Source organism: Myotis lucifugus, unplaced genomic scaffold (genome assembly GCF_000147115.1).
Source record: "Myotis lucifugus unplaced genomic scaffold, Myoluc2.0 scaffold_9, whole genome shotgun sequence".
Lineage (NCBI taxonomy): Eukaryota > Metazoa > Chordata > Mammalia > Chiroptera > Vespertilionidae > Myotis > Myotis lucifugus.
The window spans coordinates 6,465,159-6,484,245 of NW_005871057.1; the positions used below are offsets into that span (position 1 = coordinate 6,465,159).

General features: G+C 37.8%; 1 protein-coding gene and 1 pseudogene across 3 annotated transcripts in view; one reads left to right on the forward strand and one right to left on the reverse strand.

Moving 5' to 3' along the window:
• Positions 1–19,087, forward strand: part of TMTC2 (transmembrane and tetratricopeptide repeat containing 2) — a 391,387-nt gene that overhangs the window by 309,596 nt on the left and 62,704 nt on the right. For all 3 annotated transcript variants that reach the window (XM_006083982.3, XM_023749765.1, XM_023749767.1), the window contains one exon: positions 18,111–18,225. In XM_006083982.3, the coding sequence (XP_006084044.1) occupies positions 18,111–18,225 (115 nt within the window). The remainder of the gene's footprint in view (positions 1–18,110; positions 18,226–19,087) is intronic.
• On the reverse strand, positions 3,557–10,857 carry LOC102429050 (annotated as a pseudogene).

A 19,087-nucleotide genomic window follows, 5' to 3' on the forward strand; every position in this document is an offset into this window, starting at 1 on the left:
AACAAATTTATTATTGCATGTTATTTGGAAAACAGTGGTAACACATGTTTAGCAAATACATGTGTTAAAAACTGATTCTTCTTAGTACCCCTGGATTATTTAAAAATTTTTGCATACATACATTATCAGAAGTACATTTATTTCCTAAGGGAGAAATGACTACATAATTCAGTATAATTTTATAATATTCTTTCCCCCACTCTCGGGGAGGAAATGGAAGACACTCAGGATGAGACATCAAAAGGAAAAATTACAGCACAAATAACCTACAAATGGATAGAAAGCCCATAACCGAGTGACTGAAATGTCTATTTCCCTGTGCTCAAGTTATTACAGATGCACATTTAATGGAATATTAATGATTTTTTAATTTAGGGATATGTACTTCAAATGACTAAAATTTAGAACTGGAAATTTATTTTAAAATTATCTAACATAACCTGTTTGATATACAAATCGAAGTCTAGGAAAATGAAGTTGACATGTCTAAGTTAGTTGTGGGTAACTGAATTTTGGGTTCTTTTATAACCGTTATTGCTTTTTCTGCTAAATGTTCCGTTTCTTTTCGCAACATTGGTAGATAGACAAATGGGTGTGTAAGTAGATAGATATTTTTTATTAGTTGGCCCCTTTGTTCAGTTTTAGAATGTCAAAGTCATATAAGTCATGACAGCTTAAAAGTCTTAAGAAAGGTTTTTTATTAATGCTAACATGTATAAGATATATCTAATAGATGCAAGGCATTTTTCTGTTTTTAGAAAGTGAATAGGGTGATGTAGGAAATAAACAGCATATTGTCATTTTTAGAAGGTGATGAGGTGAGAAGTCGGATACTTGTTGAAACCAACTACTCAGGTAAAGCATCTTTGAAGAGATTATATTTGAAATCTGTAAGCTTAAGTCAGTTATTTGAAGAATGAGGTAAAAGTTTTCAGACAGAAGATACAGTAAGTTCAAAGGTTAGAGACAAGACCAAATTTACTTTCACAGCAGAGAAAGACGGCTAATGTGAGTAGGAGTAGATTGAACAGGAAGGGAAAATGGAGGAGAGGAAACTGTAGAGGAGGCAGAGGTAGAGTGCACGGGCTCTGTAGACCAAACTAAGGAGTTTGTACTTTATTATTCTAAGAGCAGGACAGGATTAGAGAAAGGTCAGAGTAGAGCAAAGGGAGCTCTGTTGGGGCTTTAGGCAAGAAATGATGGTGGCTTGGACTAGGGAGTGGTTGTGGGAATATAAATACTTACCTTCTTCAGAAAATTATAAGATAATTAAAAATAAAGGGGACTTGTTTTCCATTTTGTGCCAATGGAAATGTGCTGCAATAGTTGTCAGTTGAATTCAGGAGTACTCTCTATTTTAGAATTGGATATATGTTCCAAAATTGACTGAAAATTTATTTCATTAGAATTTTTATTAATTCTTGTCCAAGAAGATGCATACTATGATTCTCATATCAGTTACTATTTGTAGATATTCTTGGAATATTTATACCCCTAGAGTGAATGAATAACAATACATCTTCAGCTTAAAAATAAATGTTTAAATGAAATATGCATGTTGTTCTGAATCTTTTCAAAATGCTTTGTCACCTGCCTGTGAAAAAGCAGAGTAGGTGAGTTTTGTTCTATTAGAAATTCACTATCCTGGGTGATTTTATGTGTTTTTTATTTGTTTATCAATGATACAATTGACTTGCAAAATAGCATCCAGTTGGGACTGGACAGGGAGAATTTTAGGAATTTAAACTGGCTGCAGTGGCAATTAGAAGGCAGTATTTCAAAGCACTGTCAATTACTTGTATTTTGCATCCACAGGAGGGATTGCATTGCAGATTGCCTTTTAGTCTCTAGGTTGCTTGTGAGAAAGAAAGCTAGGCCCGTCTATAAAATGGACTCAATAAATTGGTTAAAGGCCTGGTACCTGCTACCTATAGTCTCAGGGATTCAGATTTCCTCATTTGTAAAGTGAAAAAGTGGATGTGGGCTTCCAAAATGTTCTCCCAGTCTCAGATTTCATGTTGTTTCTACTATATACTCAATTTCTCATTAGTTTATCTTTTTTTTTAACCTCTGCAATTATTAGTTTATTAGTATCATCCAGGACTCAGATGTTGAGTATTCCTCCTGAAATTACATAAACAAATGCAAATGAAAATATCCAAGTCAAAATTATGTAACAAAACAGCACTCCATCACAAAAGCATGTAAAATTAAAAGAACGCTATTTTAAAACACTGGCACCGTAAGAGAATGATAATGTCAAAAAACACAAAATTGCCAAATTGTTTCCTAAATATCTAAGCGGATAACCATATGACCCTAATGAGTTTTGAGTCTTACAAAAATCAAATTCAATAAATTGGACAATTCAATCTGTGATACAAAGTTTAAGTGTCTTCTTCCCTCATGTCTATTTGATTTATAAAGGAGCAAACTAATTTGGAAAATATACCTGATCTTAAATGTGGCATACAATTTTAAAAGTTGGCCTAAGTAATTACAAATACCTTTAATGGAGTCTCAAGTTTCCTAAGCAATCCATATTTAGATAAATAGAAGTCATTTACAGTTAGCACTTTTTTTTTTTCAGAGCCTTTGCCAGGACTACTGTCCACCAAAAAACTTCATTCAGCAGTCATGTATTTTAAGCTCACGCTTTTGGGGATACATTCTCAGGCCTTCTTTAATGTGGGAACTGCAAACATAACTGCCATTACATGATAATGGGAGTTTAAAAAAAAAGTCAAGTGCTCATGTAAAGATTAATACAAGCTTTCCTATTAGTCCTTCAAGGACAGACTTCCAAATGCTTGCTTCTAATAATCCCATGCTGTGAGTAGAGTGGTTACTTTGCACTCTGTAAATGTAACGGGGCTATGTGAAAATTATCAACCGACCAGAATTTTGAGTTTGTTATGGATGAAAACAGCCTCAATTCAATTCTCATTGCCCTCATCACGAGTACACAGGGTGTGTCGACAAATGCTTTTTATCAGCTAGATATATGAAAAGATAAACGCTGTAATAAACATATGATCCAAAATGGGCAAAAGCAAGACTAGCTTCCCCTCAAGAAGAAAAATGTCAGACCTATGAAAAGGACAACAATACTAATAAAAAAAATTGTATTTACTGAGAAGCATTCAGGATGTCAACAAAACAGCTGCAACTTTTTTTTGCAATTATAGAGTGCTATTCGGTTAATGGAACAACAATTACTTTGTAATAGCAGCATCAGAGACAACTGAAGATGAAAAAACTGGCATCCGACATATAACCAATGTGTGCTGTGCACCAACAAGAATTTAAATTTCCATGCCAGTTTAAAACCCCCATACGTACCAGGCAAGGTTCGTGGCTATTGAAAATACTCCAGGACAAGACTATCTAAAAACACATTCGGTCGTGTGTTAATTATATAAAATAAGGCACTGTACAGTTTAAAAACAAATCTTACACCGCCTTACATTTTAATTTTTTTCTTTAAGAGGAGTGAGTTATGTACGGGGGGATTAAATGCTTTATAGACAAGAAAAAAAACCCTGCTAGAACCAACTTATTCATCATCATCTTCTTCTTCCTCTTCCTCCTCTTTATCTTCTTCCTCTTCCTCCTCTTCCTTCTTTCTCTTGCTTTTTTTCTGCCTTGACAACTCCCTTTTTAGCCGCATCAGGCTTTGCTTTAGCTCGGCATGCAGCAATATCCTTTTCATATTTCTCCTTCAGTTTAGCAGGCTTCTTTTCGTAAGGCTGCTTGTCATCTGCAGCAGTGTGATTCCACATCGCTCCCCGCTTCTTGCAGTGTCACCAATGGGTAGGTCGATGCTCTCCTTTGATTTTGGGGTGATACTCAGAACAAAACAAGAAAAAGGCCAAAGGAGGCCTCTTGGGTGTGTTGGGAGCCTTGAATTTCTTTTTGGTTTCCCCTTTAGGAGGGATGTAACTTTTCATTTCTCTCTCGTAACTGGGCCTTGTCCGCCTTTGCCATGTCTTCAGATTTTCCTTTCTCCTTGGCAGACATGGTCTTCCACCTCTCGGAGCAGTTCTTAGAAAACTCTGAGAAGTTCATTGAAGCATCAGGGTGCTGCTTCTTGTGTTCCTCCTGGCAAGTTTGCACAAAGAAAGAATACGATGACATTTTTTTGCCTCTCGGCTTCTTAGGATCTCCTTTGCCCGTGTTTAATTGCTTTTCCTCAGGGAGTACATAGTCACCCGGCTGGCTCACACTTGCCCCAGCGCTGTCTCTATGAAGCTCCTCTCATTAGCTTTCATCAAAAATTTTAAGGAATGTGTAGAAAATAGGTTTCAAATGATAGTATAACGTTGTCTTTATGTGCCATCAGTGTATTCCAGTGTCCATATGAAACAAATCATCTAAAGCTTTATGGAATTTAGTTTATAGATGTCAAAGGTGAGAACTTGGTATCTTGGTATCTCATATGGGCCTGTAATTCAAGGGGTTTTCCATGGATTTTCCCTCTAGTTCCAATAGGAAGCTTCTGTCGAAAGAATGACAGTCAAGACATGGAAAGAACATATCATAGATGTTATCGTTATGTGCACAGGAGTAAATTTGATGTAGATTCAAACAACTTGAGTCAATACTATGTATAAACCCATACAAATGGGAATTTATTAAATACTGAGGACAAAGGCATAAAAAATTGAAAGTGGGCAGATTGCGATAAACCTTATTGAGAAGTGCTCTTTTATGTGGACCTCGTATGTTTTTTTTTTGTTTCCCATCTACCTCTTATCCATGTGCTGCTGAGGGCAGATTTTAGCTTCACTTCCTTCATTATTGATACTCTCTCTGGGTGATGTTCATTTCTCAGGGTTCAGCTATATAGTGAGGAGTTCTGAAGCTCTTCCTCCAGTCAGTGTTTATCAAGCACTATATTATATGTAGGGACATGGCAAGGAACAAGACAGGTTCCATTGGAGACTGCACACTGGTGAGAGAGGCACAAATTGTGTAAATAATTATTTAATAACAGTTGCAATTAGTTTTTTAAAGGAGACACAGTATAATTAAGATGCCTTGACCTGGGTGGCTGGGGTGCAGGAGAACTACATCGGTCAACTTGCATGTAAGCTATATTGGAGTGATGAGTAGGAGCTCACCAGACAAACCTATAGAAATGAGAGGGTGCAATGGAAAACATCAAAGGACACAAAATGCAAGAGGCAAAAGGCATAGCCTATGTCTGGGGAACAGGTCAAGGACAGAACTAGGACCATAACTAGGAGCTATGAGAAATACATTTCTGGCTTCATAGAAGGGGTAACATCCAAATTACGAGAGCTGTCAGGTTGTGAAATGAGTGCTCACTGAAGATTTTTCAAGTGTGGGTTTATAAGGACACTAGAGGCCCAGTGCACGAAATTCATGCACTCCGGGCAGGGGCGGGGTGTCCAGTCCAGCCTGCATCCTCTTGCAGTCCAGGACCCCTCGCTCTTTACGCCTGCCTGCAGCAGAGGCGGGAGAGGTTCCCGCCACCCCACTGCGCTCACCAGCCACAAGCCTGGCTTATGGCTGAGCAGCGCTCCCCCTATGGGAGTGCACTGACCACCAGAGGGCAGCTCCGGCATTGAGCATCTGCCCTCTGGTGGTCAGTGCGCATCATAGTGACCAGTCATTTCACCGTTCAGTTGATTTGCATATTACCCTTTTATTATATAGGATTAGAGAAAATTCAAGTATTTTCAAAGGGGAGAGGGATGGTCCAGGCAACCATGAAATCATTTCTAACACTGAGGATAGTATATCATTTTTTCTCTTGGGCCCACAGAGAAGTATAGAAATTTAAAAAACTATGATTATCTGGATTATTATGATTTGGCTCCACTATCAGTTTTAGCATCCTGAAAATGTCTTACTACATTTATCAAACACTTTACCTTCTTACCCGGTGTTTTCTTGATTCTGAACTTTTTCATCATCTAAACCCTGTGAATCAGAAATTTCCAATATATGTAGTTGTGGAAAAACTTGAAGAGTCCAGGTCTTTCAATTTTTAAGTTCAAAATCTTCTGTTAATATTGTACTAGTCCGTTTTTCTCCAGGATGGTTTATAACTATTAAATTTTATTTTTAAAATAAGTACTGAGGGAAATTGTTAAAAATATGTTGGATTGTTCATCAGTGCACACAAAAAGAGAAAAGAAGAAGCTTGAAATATGGGTTGAATTGTTGAGAGGCCTGTAGTTATTTTTATTATTCGTAATTAAAACTAGTTAGAAGATGATGAACTGAGATTGGTTGTTTATAGCATTTCATTTTTAATCACTTCTGAAACTGCAAGAGCAGTTATTTAAATTAAATAATGACCTATATAATGATATTTCCTTGATTAAAAGTGAAAATACATTTTTGGTGAGTGTTTGCAAAATTAACTTGAGGTTACAATTATATTTACTGCTTAAGACCAAAACATTTTGTGAAAATATCAGTGTTTAGTGTCCCAAGGATAGCACAGGCCATTCACAGATACATAATTAGAATTGGATACTATTTTTAAATGTAATTAGAATTGGATACTATTTTTAAATGTTATTCCACACTATTTTAATTCTTACCTGTTACTACAGTGTGTCTAATAATTTAATATTATTTGATGTTCATACCTATGTGTGTTTTATGTGAGATACTTTCCAAAGCCTTTTGAAATAAAAAATTTCACATGAGTAAAAAGGGGGGTGGGGGGACAAGAAAAGGATTCTCTAAGCTTACAAGGAAAATTAAAGGATCAATGTTTTTTTACAAAAGGACTATAGCTAAAGAACAAATAGTAAAGTGATAGGAAATAATTTCCATAAAAGCAATACCTCAGTGTATTTAAGACATGAGAAACTCTAAAACTACAAGGAAAATAAATAGAATACAAAGACCAAGGGATTTGAACAAATAATTCCTAAAAGAGAAAATATAACAGGTTTTAAAAGACAAGTAAACATACAATTTTATTAGAAATCAAAGAAATTTAAATTCAAGACCCACTGTCATAGTTCCTTCGGGCTGCTATAGCAAAATACCACGAACTAGGTGGCTTATAAACAACAAAAATGTATCTGTCACAGTCCTGGTGGCTGGAGGTCTGAGTTCAGGGTGCCAGCATGGTCCAGTACGGGCTCTTTTCTGGGTTTCAGGCTTCTTGTATACTTGCCTGGTGGAAGGAGTGAGGGATCTCTCTGTGGCCTATTTCATGAGGGCACTAGTCCCAGTTATGGGGGCAGAGCTCTCCAAAAGTCCCTGCCTCTAAAACTATCACCTTAGGAGTTAGGATTTTAAAACATAGATTTAGGGAGGACACGAGCATTCAGAGTATAGCACCCACCAAGTTTTATTATGACTCTTCGAAAAAAAGACTATTAAGTATACAAGGATTATAAGATACTTCCCAATATGAGAATGATTAAATGCACTCAAGTAATATGGTATGACCTTGACTCCAGATTTCTGAGAATTTGCATAAAGAAAAATGCTTGGTGTACGCTGGGCACCTCTACACTTTTTAATAATGGTGCTATTATTGAAGCTCGGGGTTCCACTGTTATGTTTCTGACCCAGTGCTGGGTGCTTTTTTGTATATGTTGTCTCACTTGAGTAACTAACCCTGTGCAGAAATAATGTTATCAGTATATTACAGATGCAAGATTTAAGGTATCAAGAGTTTGACATATTGAAGACTCTAGCTCTAGTAAGTTGTCAGAGCAAGGATTTTAACCTCATCTGACTCTTAAACCCATAATATGTTAATGGTTTGCCTGGATCCTTCAAAGATAGTGGCTCTTACTAGACATAAGCCTGGTGGGTCCTCACTGGTGACAGACCCAGAATGCTGAGGTTTTGGAGGACTGGGGCTCTCCTAATCCTGTACTTACGGCCTCAGGAAGGAAGGACCGTCCTCGGGGCAGGGAGAGAGGCTAACAGGGACAGAGCAAGGGAAGGCTCATGTGGAGGAGAGTTTAAAAAAAGACTGGAGGCAAGGCTCCAGACCTGACGCTGCTGCGTTTACTTATGCTGCCTCGTTTAGTTCTTCTGATGACACAGCAAGGTTATCGCTGTTTAAATAAATGAGGAACCTGTGGCTCAAAACCAGAGTTTTGGGAATAACCAGAGTTGCCTTGCTCCAGGGATTCCAGCACTGACCACTGTGCCTCGCACAGAGAAGGTGGTCAATTAAGAAGGATGCAATGGATTTCAGTTTCTTTTACTCCTTCCTGGTCTCATCTCTGCTTCCATTTTTCACATGGGGATAGAATCCACTTGGTTTTAAATTACTTATAACTACATCATGCTTTGCTCAGAAGTTGCAGTTGAATACTTGTCTTAGTCCTTTTGGGCTGCTATAACAAAATACCATAGAGAGGGTTATGTATGAACAAGACATTTATTTTTCACAGTTCCGGAGACTGGAAGTCCAAGGTCATGGCTCTGGCAAGTTCAGTGTCTGGGGAGACCTGCTTCGTCATTTACAGCTGTTGTCTCTCTGTTCTCAAGTCCTTGAAGGGCCAAGGAGCTTTTTGAGGTCTCCTCTATAAGGGCAGTAATGCCATTCACCAGGGCTTCACCCTCATGACATAAGCCCCTCTCAAAGGCCCACCTCCAAGTACCATAGGCTTGGGGGTTAAGATTTCAGCACATAAGTGGGAGGAGGAGGAAGAGAAGGCACAGACATCCAGACCATAGCAACAATTCACCGATATTCTTTTGAATCTGTCTTTGTATAGGACTCAAGAAACCACAAAAGCAAGATTGTAAGAGCTGAATTAAATTTTTGATTAGGGAGTAGATAGTGTAATGGATTTGGACAGTGGATCATAGATTTGGAAATGAGGCATGCCCAGCCCTACTGCTAATTATCTCCCTGAGCATGTTCTGCCTTCTGCTAGCCTTTCTGCTCCTCAGTTTCTTAATGTGGAGATGATTGCTACTGCCTCAAATTGTGAGGATTCATTTACATTTTATAAAATAACTAGCATATAATAGATGCTCAGTACATTCATTGTAACAATGACCATTTATTATTTAAAATCATAATAGAAACTCTACTACGATCCTGGAGAATGAATCATATAGAAAAATGTTTGAATAAGATATATAAATGAGGAGCAGAAATTAAGGAAGAGAAGGTAGAATAAAAACCTAGGAATAAAAATAAAGGACAATCTTTACCTATCAGCATACAGACTAAAGACCAGAGAGAAAAAGAGTAATTGCTTTCAAGAAGAAGGAGGATTATAAGTAACAATTATATATAGCAATAGAGGGAGAGGAGGTGGGGAGGAAAGAGAGATGGAGTGGGAAGAGACGAGAGGGGGATACTATTTTTCCAGTCTTAGCTATTTTGATCTAGCTAATGAATGCACTTTGTGATTCTTGTTTGCATTCTGATTAAAGCATTGGTTCCAAAGTTTGTGTATCCTGCTGTTTACTCTTCTGTGCCTCAGTGGACACATCTGTAAAGCAGCACCTCCGAAAGGCCCTTGGAGATGGCCTGGGAGCGCTATGTGAAAACAGCTCTCCTCAGGAAGAGGATGTAAGCTCATTGGGCCACCTCTCAGTGTTCATTGCTGCCCACCATAATTAAGTCTCAGATTAAGCTCCTTTCTTCAGTGACCTCAGCACCTGTGTGAGCCCTTCTGCCTACCTCTTCTCTTTCCTTGTCTAAGAATGCACAGTATCCTAAAACAAAAGGAGGCTGCTCACCTCTGTGTCTTTGATTCGGGTCTACCCCTCATCTAGTTATGTCTTTTCCTTCGTGTGTTCCCCTTAGGTGATAAATCTCAGATTGTGTGCAGCTCAGTATGACATTCTCTTCCTTGTTGGATCACACATGATCCCTATTGAATCTATATATTACTTAAAACTGTAAAGGGACTGTGTTGCTTTCCCCCTCCTTGTCCCATCCCCTATTCCTTCTTTCTCTTTTACCTCTTCTCTTCAATTCCCCCCAGTTCCCTCTTTTCCCTGCCATTCCCCATATGACAGTCTTCATAAATCCCTCAATGGTTTTCTGGCATCATACCCATTTTGTAAAGGGCCAGGGAGAAATAAATTCAATGAAGAGATGAAAGCCTTGCTGACCTCCTTTCAATTGAGCATGGGGCCCTGGACTGCTGTTTCTCTAATCTCCTTTTCCCTAGACATCTTTCATGATGTATGTCCAATTCAGGGCAAATTCATGGTCTCATGTTCATTTAGGGACAGGTCCAGCCTCACCGCCTCAGAATAAGGGGTCTAGATTGATCTCCTGGGTGTCCTTTTCTTGTTCACCTGGTGAACTTCTGTATTTGGCCAGTAACTCTGGCATACCTAGTTCACTGGGTCTCAGTAAACCACAGCTTTTCTTAACTCAGGCTGCCAAAAACACAAAACACAAAACAAAACTAATGGAAGGGGAGAGAGATTGGTTTTAAAGAGTGAGAGCATTCCTGAAATTCAAGAGATGCTCTGCAAGAGAGTTGCTCAGCAAGTCTGTTTTCAGAAAAGCAAAGGAGAAGATTCTCCTCCATAGTTTTAGCTCTCCCAGGGAAAATTAGCATCTATTAACAAGTAACCAGCCTTCTTTAGCAGCATCTCCTTGGGACCACTAGTCTATAAATCCAGACTGTTGCTTTTCACCAACTCTGTCTTGTCAGGAATGCATTATTCACCTCCCCTAATAGAAACACTCATGAAGATTTTTGCCTCAGTTCCACTTTGCCCACCCATCTTGTTACCACTGGTTGTCACCAAGGCCAGCCAGCCTCAATATTTCTACCATGGTCTTTTCCCTGTTCCAATGATTTGAGTCTTTGAAAAGTCCCCAGGTATCAACGATTTCTTCTGGATGCCAGTGATGTTCTTTGTCATGATATGGCCACTGATTATAGGATCATAGCCATTTTGTCATAAATCACCTGTGCACTTTACTTTATGCACATTCAACTTTATAAGTTGAATAAAACCAAACAAAAATCTGTCTTTACCCACTTTACCTGTGTTACTTTGTACCTCTATTTTCAAATGTATATCCATTTTGTGGTTAAACTCTGTCCATCCTGTTTCCTCTACCAGAATATGCATTGTTCAAGGATAAATGTTTCACTTATCTTTGTATCTCTGACTGCAAGTGTCCCCATATCTTGTGTATATTAGGCACATTATACATTACTTGGATTGGCTATATTAAGCTACATTGGCTATATTACGTTTCTTTTTTTCCCAGGCATTGAATTCATTCCTAGTACAGTGAAATATAATAGATTTTTTAGCCCAATTGCATAGTTTGACCTGTTCCAGAATTAAGATATCTTAGAAGGTCTGATTGATGTCTGGATTATTTGTTGCATACCAAGGCAATTCAGAGATGTAAAATCAGGCTGCCAGGTTGCTCAAAACAAGGAGGCACCATCCATAGTTCCTAGAGACTTCACTGTGAATGGCAACCTTGGAAATTGTGCAATACCCAGCATGTGTGGCCATTCACTGCAGCCTTGCCTAACATCACTATAAGGTGAGAGGATGTGAACAGATGCCTGCTGACCTATGCTGGATGGATTATGACTTGCTTTTTGAAGATGAAACAAGTAGTCATGTAGGGATATGATTGGTTAATTCAGTCCAGTCATGAACATATATTTATTAAATCACCACAGTGTGCCAGAAATAAGAGAATGAACCTTTGTGGTGTTTTGGGAAAGAGCATTCCAGGAAAAGAGGAGTAGGAGTCTGTGTTCCTCCTGTGTGTCAGATAAACTACTGGAGGCCAATGGAGATTGAATATATGACCAAAAGGAGGTTAGTAAGAGACAGTGGAGATAAGGTCAGAGAACTGAGGCAGGGATTTGGGGCAAGGAACCGGTGCTGATCATATCAGATTGTATAATAATTTGCACCTTCCCTGTCTCAGCTGTATAACGACTGGATCTTCCATTTTAACGGGATCATTCTGACTGCTGTGTTGAGAATATCCTGTAAAATCAAGGGCAGAAGTATGATCAATTAGCAGGTTATTGCTGTAATCCAGAGTGTGATGAAGGCTTGAGACAGGGTAGTATCAGCAGAAGGAAAATCATTCTGGATACATTTCGATAATCTGATGTTGTCTCCCAAGGGCAACTATTTTAGTGAGAATGTTCTGTTCTAGTTATCTTATAAAAGATTTTCATTTGTCCTTGCAGATTTCTTAAAGTGACATTTGAATGATTTTTTTTCTAAAAAGAATTCTGTCATCGTGACACCTATTATAGATTGTTTTAGCCACTTCATTTAGTTGCATTGAACATAAGGGCAAATTTTTCATCATATTTCAGTAAGAAATGCCCATCCCGACTAATCTAGGGGGCTTATATGTAGAACTTTTACAAAGCAGTGTTTGAGCCTGTAGTTTAAGGCCAGCTTACATTTTTATGGATTTCTACCTTTAAGACATCAATTTTAAATCCAGGAATTACTGAGGAATTGATCTTCACAGGATTATCATATTGAAACATTGGTAAAAATTTACCAAATGATTTAAATGGTTCAGTTAGAGAATTGTCCAGGAAGAAAAGGTATAACTCTGATGGGGAAACTTATACTGTTTGCATCTGGACCTGGAGAGAATGTTTCCTCTTTTTTATTCTCTTCTGTTTTTTCCTACTCAACTGTCTTTTTTTTTCTTTTTTTTTCAATTTCTCATCTCATTTTTCTTTTTTTCTCCCTTTAATTTGAGACAGTTAAATAAGATTATGATAATTAACTTGGGTAAGACAAATTACACACCAAAGAAATAACGGTCAAGTGTGGTGGCACAGTACACCCATGAGAAAAAATCTATTTTACTTAAGATTTTTGTGGTTTCTTTATTTGAAATTCTACTCTATTATCAAACACAAAGAATGTATTTGTCTACTGCATGTAAAAGAGAAGTAATTTCTCAGAAATCTCTTCTGCATTTGAGGGATAGACCTCTTAAATCACCTTATTTAAAAATTTGAAAGAGTAATTTTGTATTTAATGAGTATATCTTATTCTTCATACCTGTGTGCATGTGTGCAGCCTGGTCATTATGCCTGTGATATAGGGAAAGGTGTGGCACTTGCAGTGAATTAACCAGAAGTGCTCAGTCTAACTGATAGCTAACCTCAGACATGGAGTCCAGAGTCTGGTGCAAAGCATTTATTTTGTTGTTTTCCTAAGAGGTTTTAAGATTATGAGCGCTGGACTAGTAATGTCAGCTTGGAACTTGTTAAAAATGCAAATGATAGGCTTTCTCCCAAACCCACTGAGTCTGGATCTGTGTAGACAGGGCCCAGCTCCGTGTTTTAGCCAGTCTCCCAGGCGATTGTGATGGTCACTAAAGCTTGAGAACCACAGGGAAAGGTGACATTGCAGAATCCACCCATGTGGATGGACTCCCCTAAGTGCCTGCCTTCAAGTTCTCTTGCTTTCTTTTCCAACCCTCTTCACTCTCCATAGAGTCCTGACTCCATTTGTAGCCATACTGGAGCCCTGGCTCAATCTTTGTATTCTTCAGTGACGAGCACCTATTTCTCTCTTACTAATATTGATCACTTTTTGTTTTGAGGAGACAATGCCTTATTGTGTAAAATGGCTCAATTTCCAAGAGCAATAAAAAATGAGAGAATTGAGATCCCCTTTCTGCCACAGGTACTATAAGTGGGATGGCCGTATTGGGACAATTGGGACAATCTGGTTTATGGTCCTTGTTCCAGCATAATAATACCACTCCCTCCTATTCTTTTAAGTGCTTTGGTTTAGATGGTAAATTAAAATCATAAGTTATTCTGACAGTATTGAAAAGTGGTCAAAGAAGGATTTACCAAGTAGGACATGTTTTGGGCATAAAAATGAAAGATGACCATTTACAATAGATAGGCAAACAGGATTAGAGATGTAGGTGGAGAGAAATCTTAGAGGCTGAGAGTTCAGGATAAATAAGGCTGTATAGCTGCACGTTACACTCAGCAAAGCTTAAGTATTTCACAGCCTATTTCTGGTGGGAGCAATCCTATATAATAAAGAGGTAATATGCAAATTGACCATCACACCCTCAAACAAGATGTCCGCCCCCATGTGGACACAAGATGGCCACCACAAGATGGCTGGCAGGGGAGGGCAGTTGTGGGCGATCAGGCCAGCAGGGGAGGGCAGTTGGGAGGGACCAGGCCTGTAGGGAAGGGCATTTGGGGGGGAACAGGCCTGCAGGGGAGGGCAGTTGGGGAGGACCAGGCCTGCAGGGGAGGGCAGTTGGGGGGGACCAGGCCTGCAGGGAAGGGCAATTGGAGGTGACCAGGCCTGCTGGGGAGGACAGTTAGGGGCAATTGGGCCGGCAGGGGAGCAGTTAGGTGTCAATCAGGCTGGCAGGGGAGTGGTTAGGTGGTGATCAGGCTGTCAGGCAGAAGCGGGTATGGGCAATCAGGTAGACAGGCAGGTGAGCAGTTGGGAGCCAGCAGTCCTGGATTATGAGAGGGATGTCCGACTGCCCGTTTAGGCCCGATCCACTGGGATCGGGCAGTCGTACATCCCTCGAGGGGTCCCAGATTGGAGAGGGTGCAGGCTGGGCTGAGGGACACACACCCTCCCCATGCATGAATTTCGTGCACCGGACCTCTAGTCTATAATAATAAAAGCGTAATATGCTAATTAGACCAGATGTCCTTCTAGACGAAGCCGGAGCTGCAAGGGAAGCCCAGGTCCCGGGTGCCTGCTGGCAGCCACAGGTAAGCCTGGGTCCTGGGTGCCAGAGGGAAGCTGGTGCCGGCAGCCAGAGAAGGAAGGCTTACTCTTGCATTAATTTCATGCACTGGGCCTCTAGTAATAAATGAAGTTGGTTGAGGAAGAGTGATTTGAGATAAAGTCTTCTGGAAGGAGTAGGGCAAATTGTGTTTCCTATTATTCCCATAATAACATACCAATTTAGGTTTTTGGATAGTTATTAAGAAGGAACTTGGTATATATTTGTTTACCGATTTATGTTCGTTCTATGGATTTGAAATGCTTATTGCTCTGTCATCAGTTCTGGGCTATATTTAAAAAACAAATCAAAACAATCATTATAAACATAGAAGAATAAGAATTTACTTTCTACTTCAGCTCATGTTTTCAAACTCAGTTACAAAACAGATACCAAATGATTTACACTTCATAGTACTTTATGCCTTTATCATAATAATATCAACGCTGGACTATTGAGATTTATAGCCTGTCAAGAACAGAATGGGGGGAATTATGCAAATACCTAACTGATATGTTGTGATATTGTTTTTCTGAATGTTAATATGATGAATGCATTCTACTGTTGTAAAATTACTATAGGAGAATTATTTCTGTCACCATTTACAATAAAAAAGTATGTGTTTCATGTTGTTTTGAAAATTTGCAAACTGTTTACAGAAAGCATGTTCAATGGCAAAGCTAACTTAAAGCATAAGTAAAAATTATGATAAAATTGTATATTTGATTTTACACAATTAGTTAATGTTCCTCTTTTGTTCGTGATTTTGAATCGTTACAGATGTGTTTAACATTAACATTGAAAAAGCTTTGCCCTGGTCCCTGCTGATGTCACTCAGTGTGGCTTGGGTGTCATCCATGCACTGAAAGGTTGCAGGTTGGATTCTAGTCAGGGCACATGCCTGGGATGTGGGCTCTATCCCCAGTAGGGCATGTGCAGGAGATAGCCAATCCATGTTTAGATGTTTGTCTCTCTCTCTCCCTTCCTCTATCTCTAAAAATATCTTAAAAAAAGAAGAGTTTTGCTCTGGAGCATGGCATTGCATTTAAACTCATCTCTTATGCCACTGTCATTATTATAGCACACAGACATCTTGTCACTGACCCTTTCTATGTGGACAGTATAGATATCATGTCCTTTTTTCTCTTTTTCATCTGGGCTATTATGTCTTCCTTTCCCTCTACTGTCTGGAGTGATGAATTTTAAGAAAACTTACATTATTCAGTTAATCATTTCATCTTTCTATTAATAACAAAATATATTTCAGAGTTAATAACTGAAAAGGAAAAAGAACAATTAATAAATTCTGACATCATTCTTTGTTTAAGTGTCACATAATTAATAAATATATTAATACTTTTTTAGGTAAACATGTTTTGAAGACAGGTAGACATTACATTTTAATTCAAACAATCTATAATAAGCATAACTGAAGAATGGGTTTATTTAGCCTGGTATCCTTTACTCATATATATGAGGAGACAGTAATTATTCAGTATGCTACATATTGTCTAACTTTTGATTTACTTTTTGTAAAGCATGTACACTTTAAATTGAATGTCACATCAACATATTTGTAGAGTTAGCACATACATGAATTTTATGAGTAATGTGTTTTTCTATTTATAAATGTAACTATTTACAACCCTGTTTCCTCAATCATTATCTAACCCAACAATTATGTTTACTTTGGGAGATGAGAAAGGCACAGAATGTTAGGCGACTAACTAAGAAAGTGATATAAAGTTTTTTGTAGAAGTAGCTGATACATCTCCAAGTGCTGATTTTAGAGCTGTCAGTTTATTTAAGAGTGCAGGCTTGAAATCCAAGGCTTATCTTTACTTACCATTCTTTACCAATTGAAGATTAGAAATGCTTAAGGATAGGCGGTGGCTGTGGTTTATTGCTGAAAGCAGGGAATGTCTCCTGGTATATTAAGGACTGGTCTCAATGGGTTGGAAGACGATTTGTGATATTTATTAGATGAACAGTAGCTAATGCCTCTTCCAACAGCCACCTGGGAGGATTTACCATGTTTAATTTTTTCTGTTTTCTGTGTGTAGCTTAGGACTTAAAAATCATTTCTAAAGCTATTTTTGTATTGCTAACAGGAAACCCCAAACAAAAAGAAATAATCACTAGGTCACAACTCTGTAAGCCTGTCCGATGGTTTCTGCATATCTCTGTCATCCCTTGATTTGGTTTTCATTTTAAAAGCGGTATCAGATGAGGCTTAACTCATAACTTTTACTGTTAATAAAGCCCTAGCTCTAAAGAAGCATCTATTCTCTCTACTTGCATAGTTACACTCTTAAAATTGAGCTCAACTTTTATGTTTTTTTCTTTGCTTTTACTATGTGATTCTGGGATAGCGTTATGTAACAATTCTGGAGGTACAGCTTTAAAGACTTGTGTGGCTCTCCTGCAATGATTTTAACCTTGTAGAGCTGGCCTGAAAGGAATCTTAAAAATCTGAATTAGTTAATATTTCTTCCACGTTTGTCAGTGAATCTAATTAACAGTTAATCTAATTAAGAGCTAAGCGATCTTTCTATGTTCTTTTAGTAATTTTCCTGTTACTTAAATATATCTCAGTATGCATAGCCCTTTTAGTGTATATGCATCAGAGACAGAAGCTATTTTAAAGGACCAATAATTAAAATCAACTAAATTCCTATTGGTAAATATCTTTTTTTTTTCCTACAAAGGAACTATCGGCCCAGGAGCTCAAAGATTTATAGCTAATAATTAAATTTTATACTCCTTTTGTATCTCATGTAATGAATTTACAGGTGAATGTTTAAACCAGTTGATTGGTGGCTTAGTGAAATATATTGCACCCGAGCTGCAGATTCAGCAACAGGACTGATACAATGTCTTAAATCTCAAACACTTTTATATTAGAAAGCTTTGGTAATCATTTCACAAAGATACCAATCAAACCATCAAGCTGTGTGCCTTAAACTTATACAGTGATATGTGTCATTTATTTCTTAGTAAAACTGGAACGAAAATAATATTCTTCCCATTAGGCTTTAAAAATTGTTTTCTTTTTACATTTTTTACATAACATGGTATGTCTTTTATATTATTATTTGTAACGTATCTTTTATTCATTTTATTTCTTGCTTCAACAGTCTATACAGGATCTTATTTTAAGAAAAAAATTGTTAATGTAGAAGATAGATGCATTGCAATGTCCTGCAATGCAAAGAAAGGCCTGTTAAATACGAGTACATATGAGCATTTATGTATACGGCGCATGTAATTCTTAGCTTTATATCACCTTAATCACTGCTTTTATGCTTTTCCCTATAGCAGCTTTATTTATTTCAAAGGATTATTGTTTTCTAAGTTGGAGCTCTTCTGCTTTCCTACTTTACAGGTCAATTTCTTCTGGAAGAAGCTCGCCTGTTAGAAGCAGCCGAGATGGCAAAAAAAGCAGCAGAACTGGACAGCACGGAGTTTGATGTGGTCTTCAATGCTGCCCACATGCTCAGGTTAGTTTCTGCTACTGTACCTTAAAAGATCAGCACAGTGGCTTTGTGAACACTGTTAATTCTACTAATTCCCCATCATACTACCTCATTCCACATCCATAAATTGGATTATTCTGCTTAGCCATGTTAAAATCAGGACTATTTTTTTTTCACTCTAGTTTATGTGTACATTTTGTAGGACATACGAGTTTTCAGGATTCTCTAAATATTATTGAGACCCTTTTCCCCTTCCCTTCAAAAATTATTGCTCATAAAATACAAAAAGAAAATTGCACAGTTGAAATTAATAACTGTCTAATTATCTCCTAAACAAAACATATGTCTATTAGTCAACTGCATCTCAATATTTGTGGGTTTTTGTTATTAATTGCACTGAATGTGCCATGTGGTTACATTGGATTATGTTTGGTGTGGAGAAGATTATAAAATACAAATATACTTAAGGCCTTTCACATTCTCAAAATGGTCCAATAATTAGAACTGTCAGGTATGTATATCTTTAAACCTTTAATGCTTCTATATTCAGAAAAATGATTAGGAAGGCTTTTAGAATAATAGTGAAACAATTAAAAGGCAGGTCAACAATTTTTGTTTTGAGTATAAAAAACCAATGCATCCTTTAGTGGGGTTTAGGTTAAAGTAGGATGTTTTTAAGAAACTGACATAATTTATACAGTTTTTTAAAATGTTATATTTTTTTCTATTAGAAATATGGATACGTCTTTTGCCATACTCTTACCTGAATTTCACTCTATTAAATCATCTAAATGCTTCACTAAGTGACATTTATATTATTGGCTCAATGTATAACATCTAGAAATAGGTTTTTAATTATGTAGATTACTCTTACAAGGGAAGACAA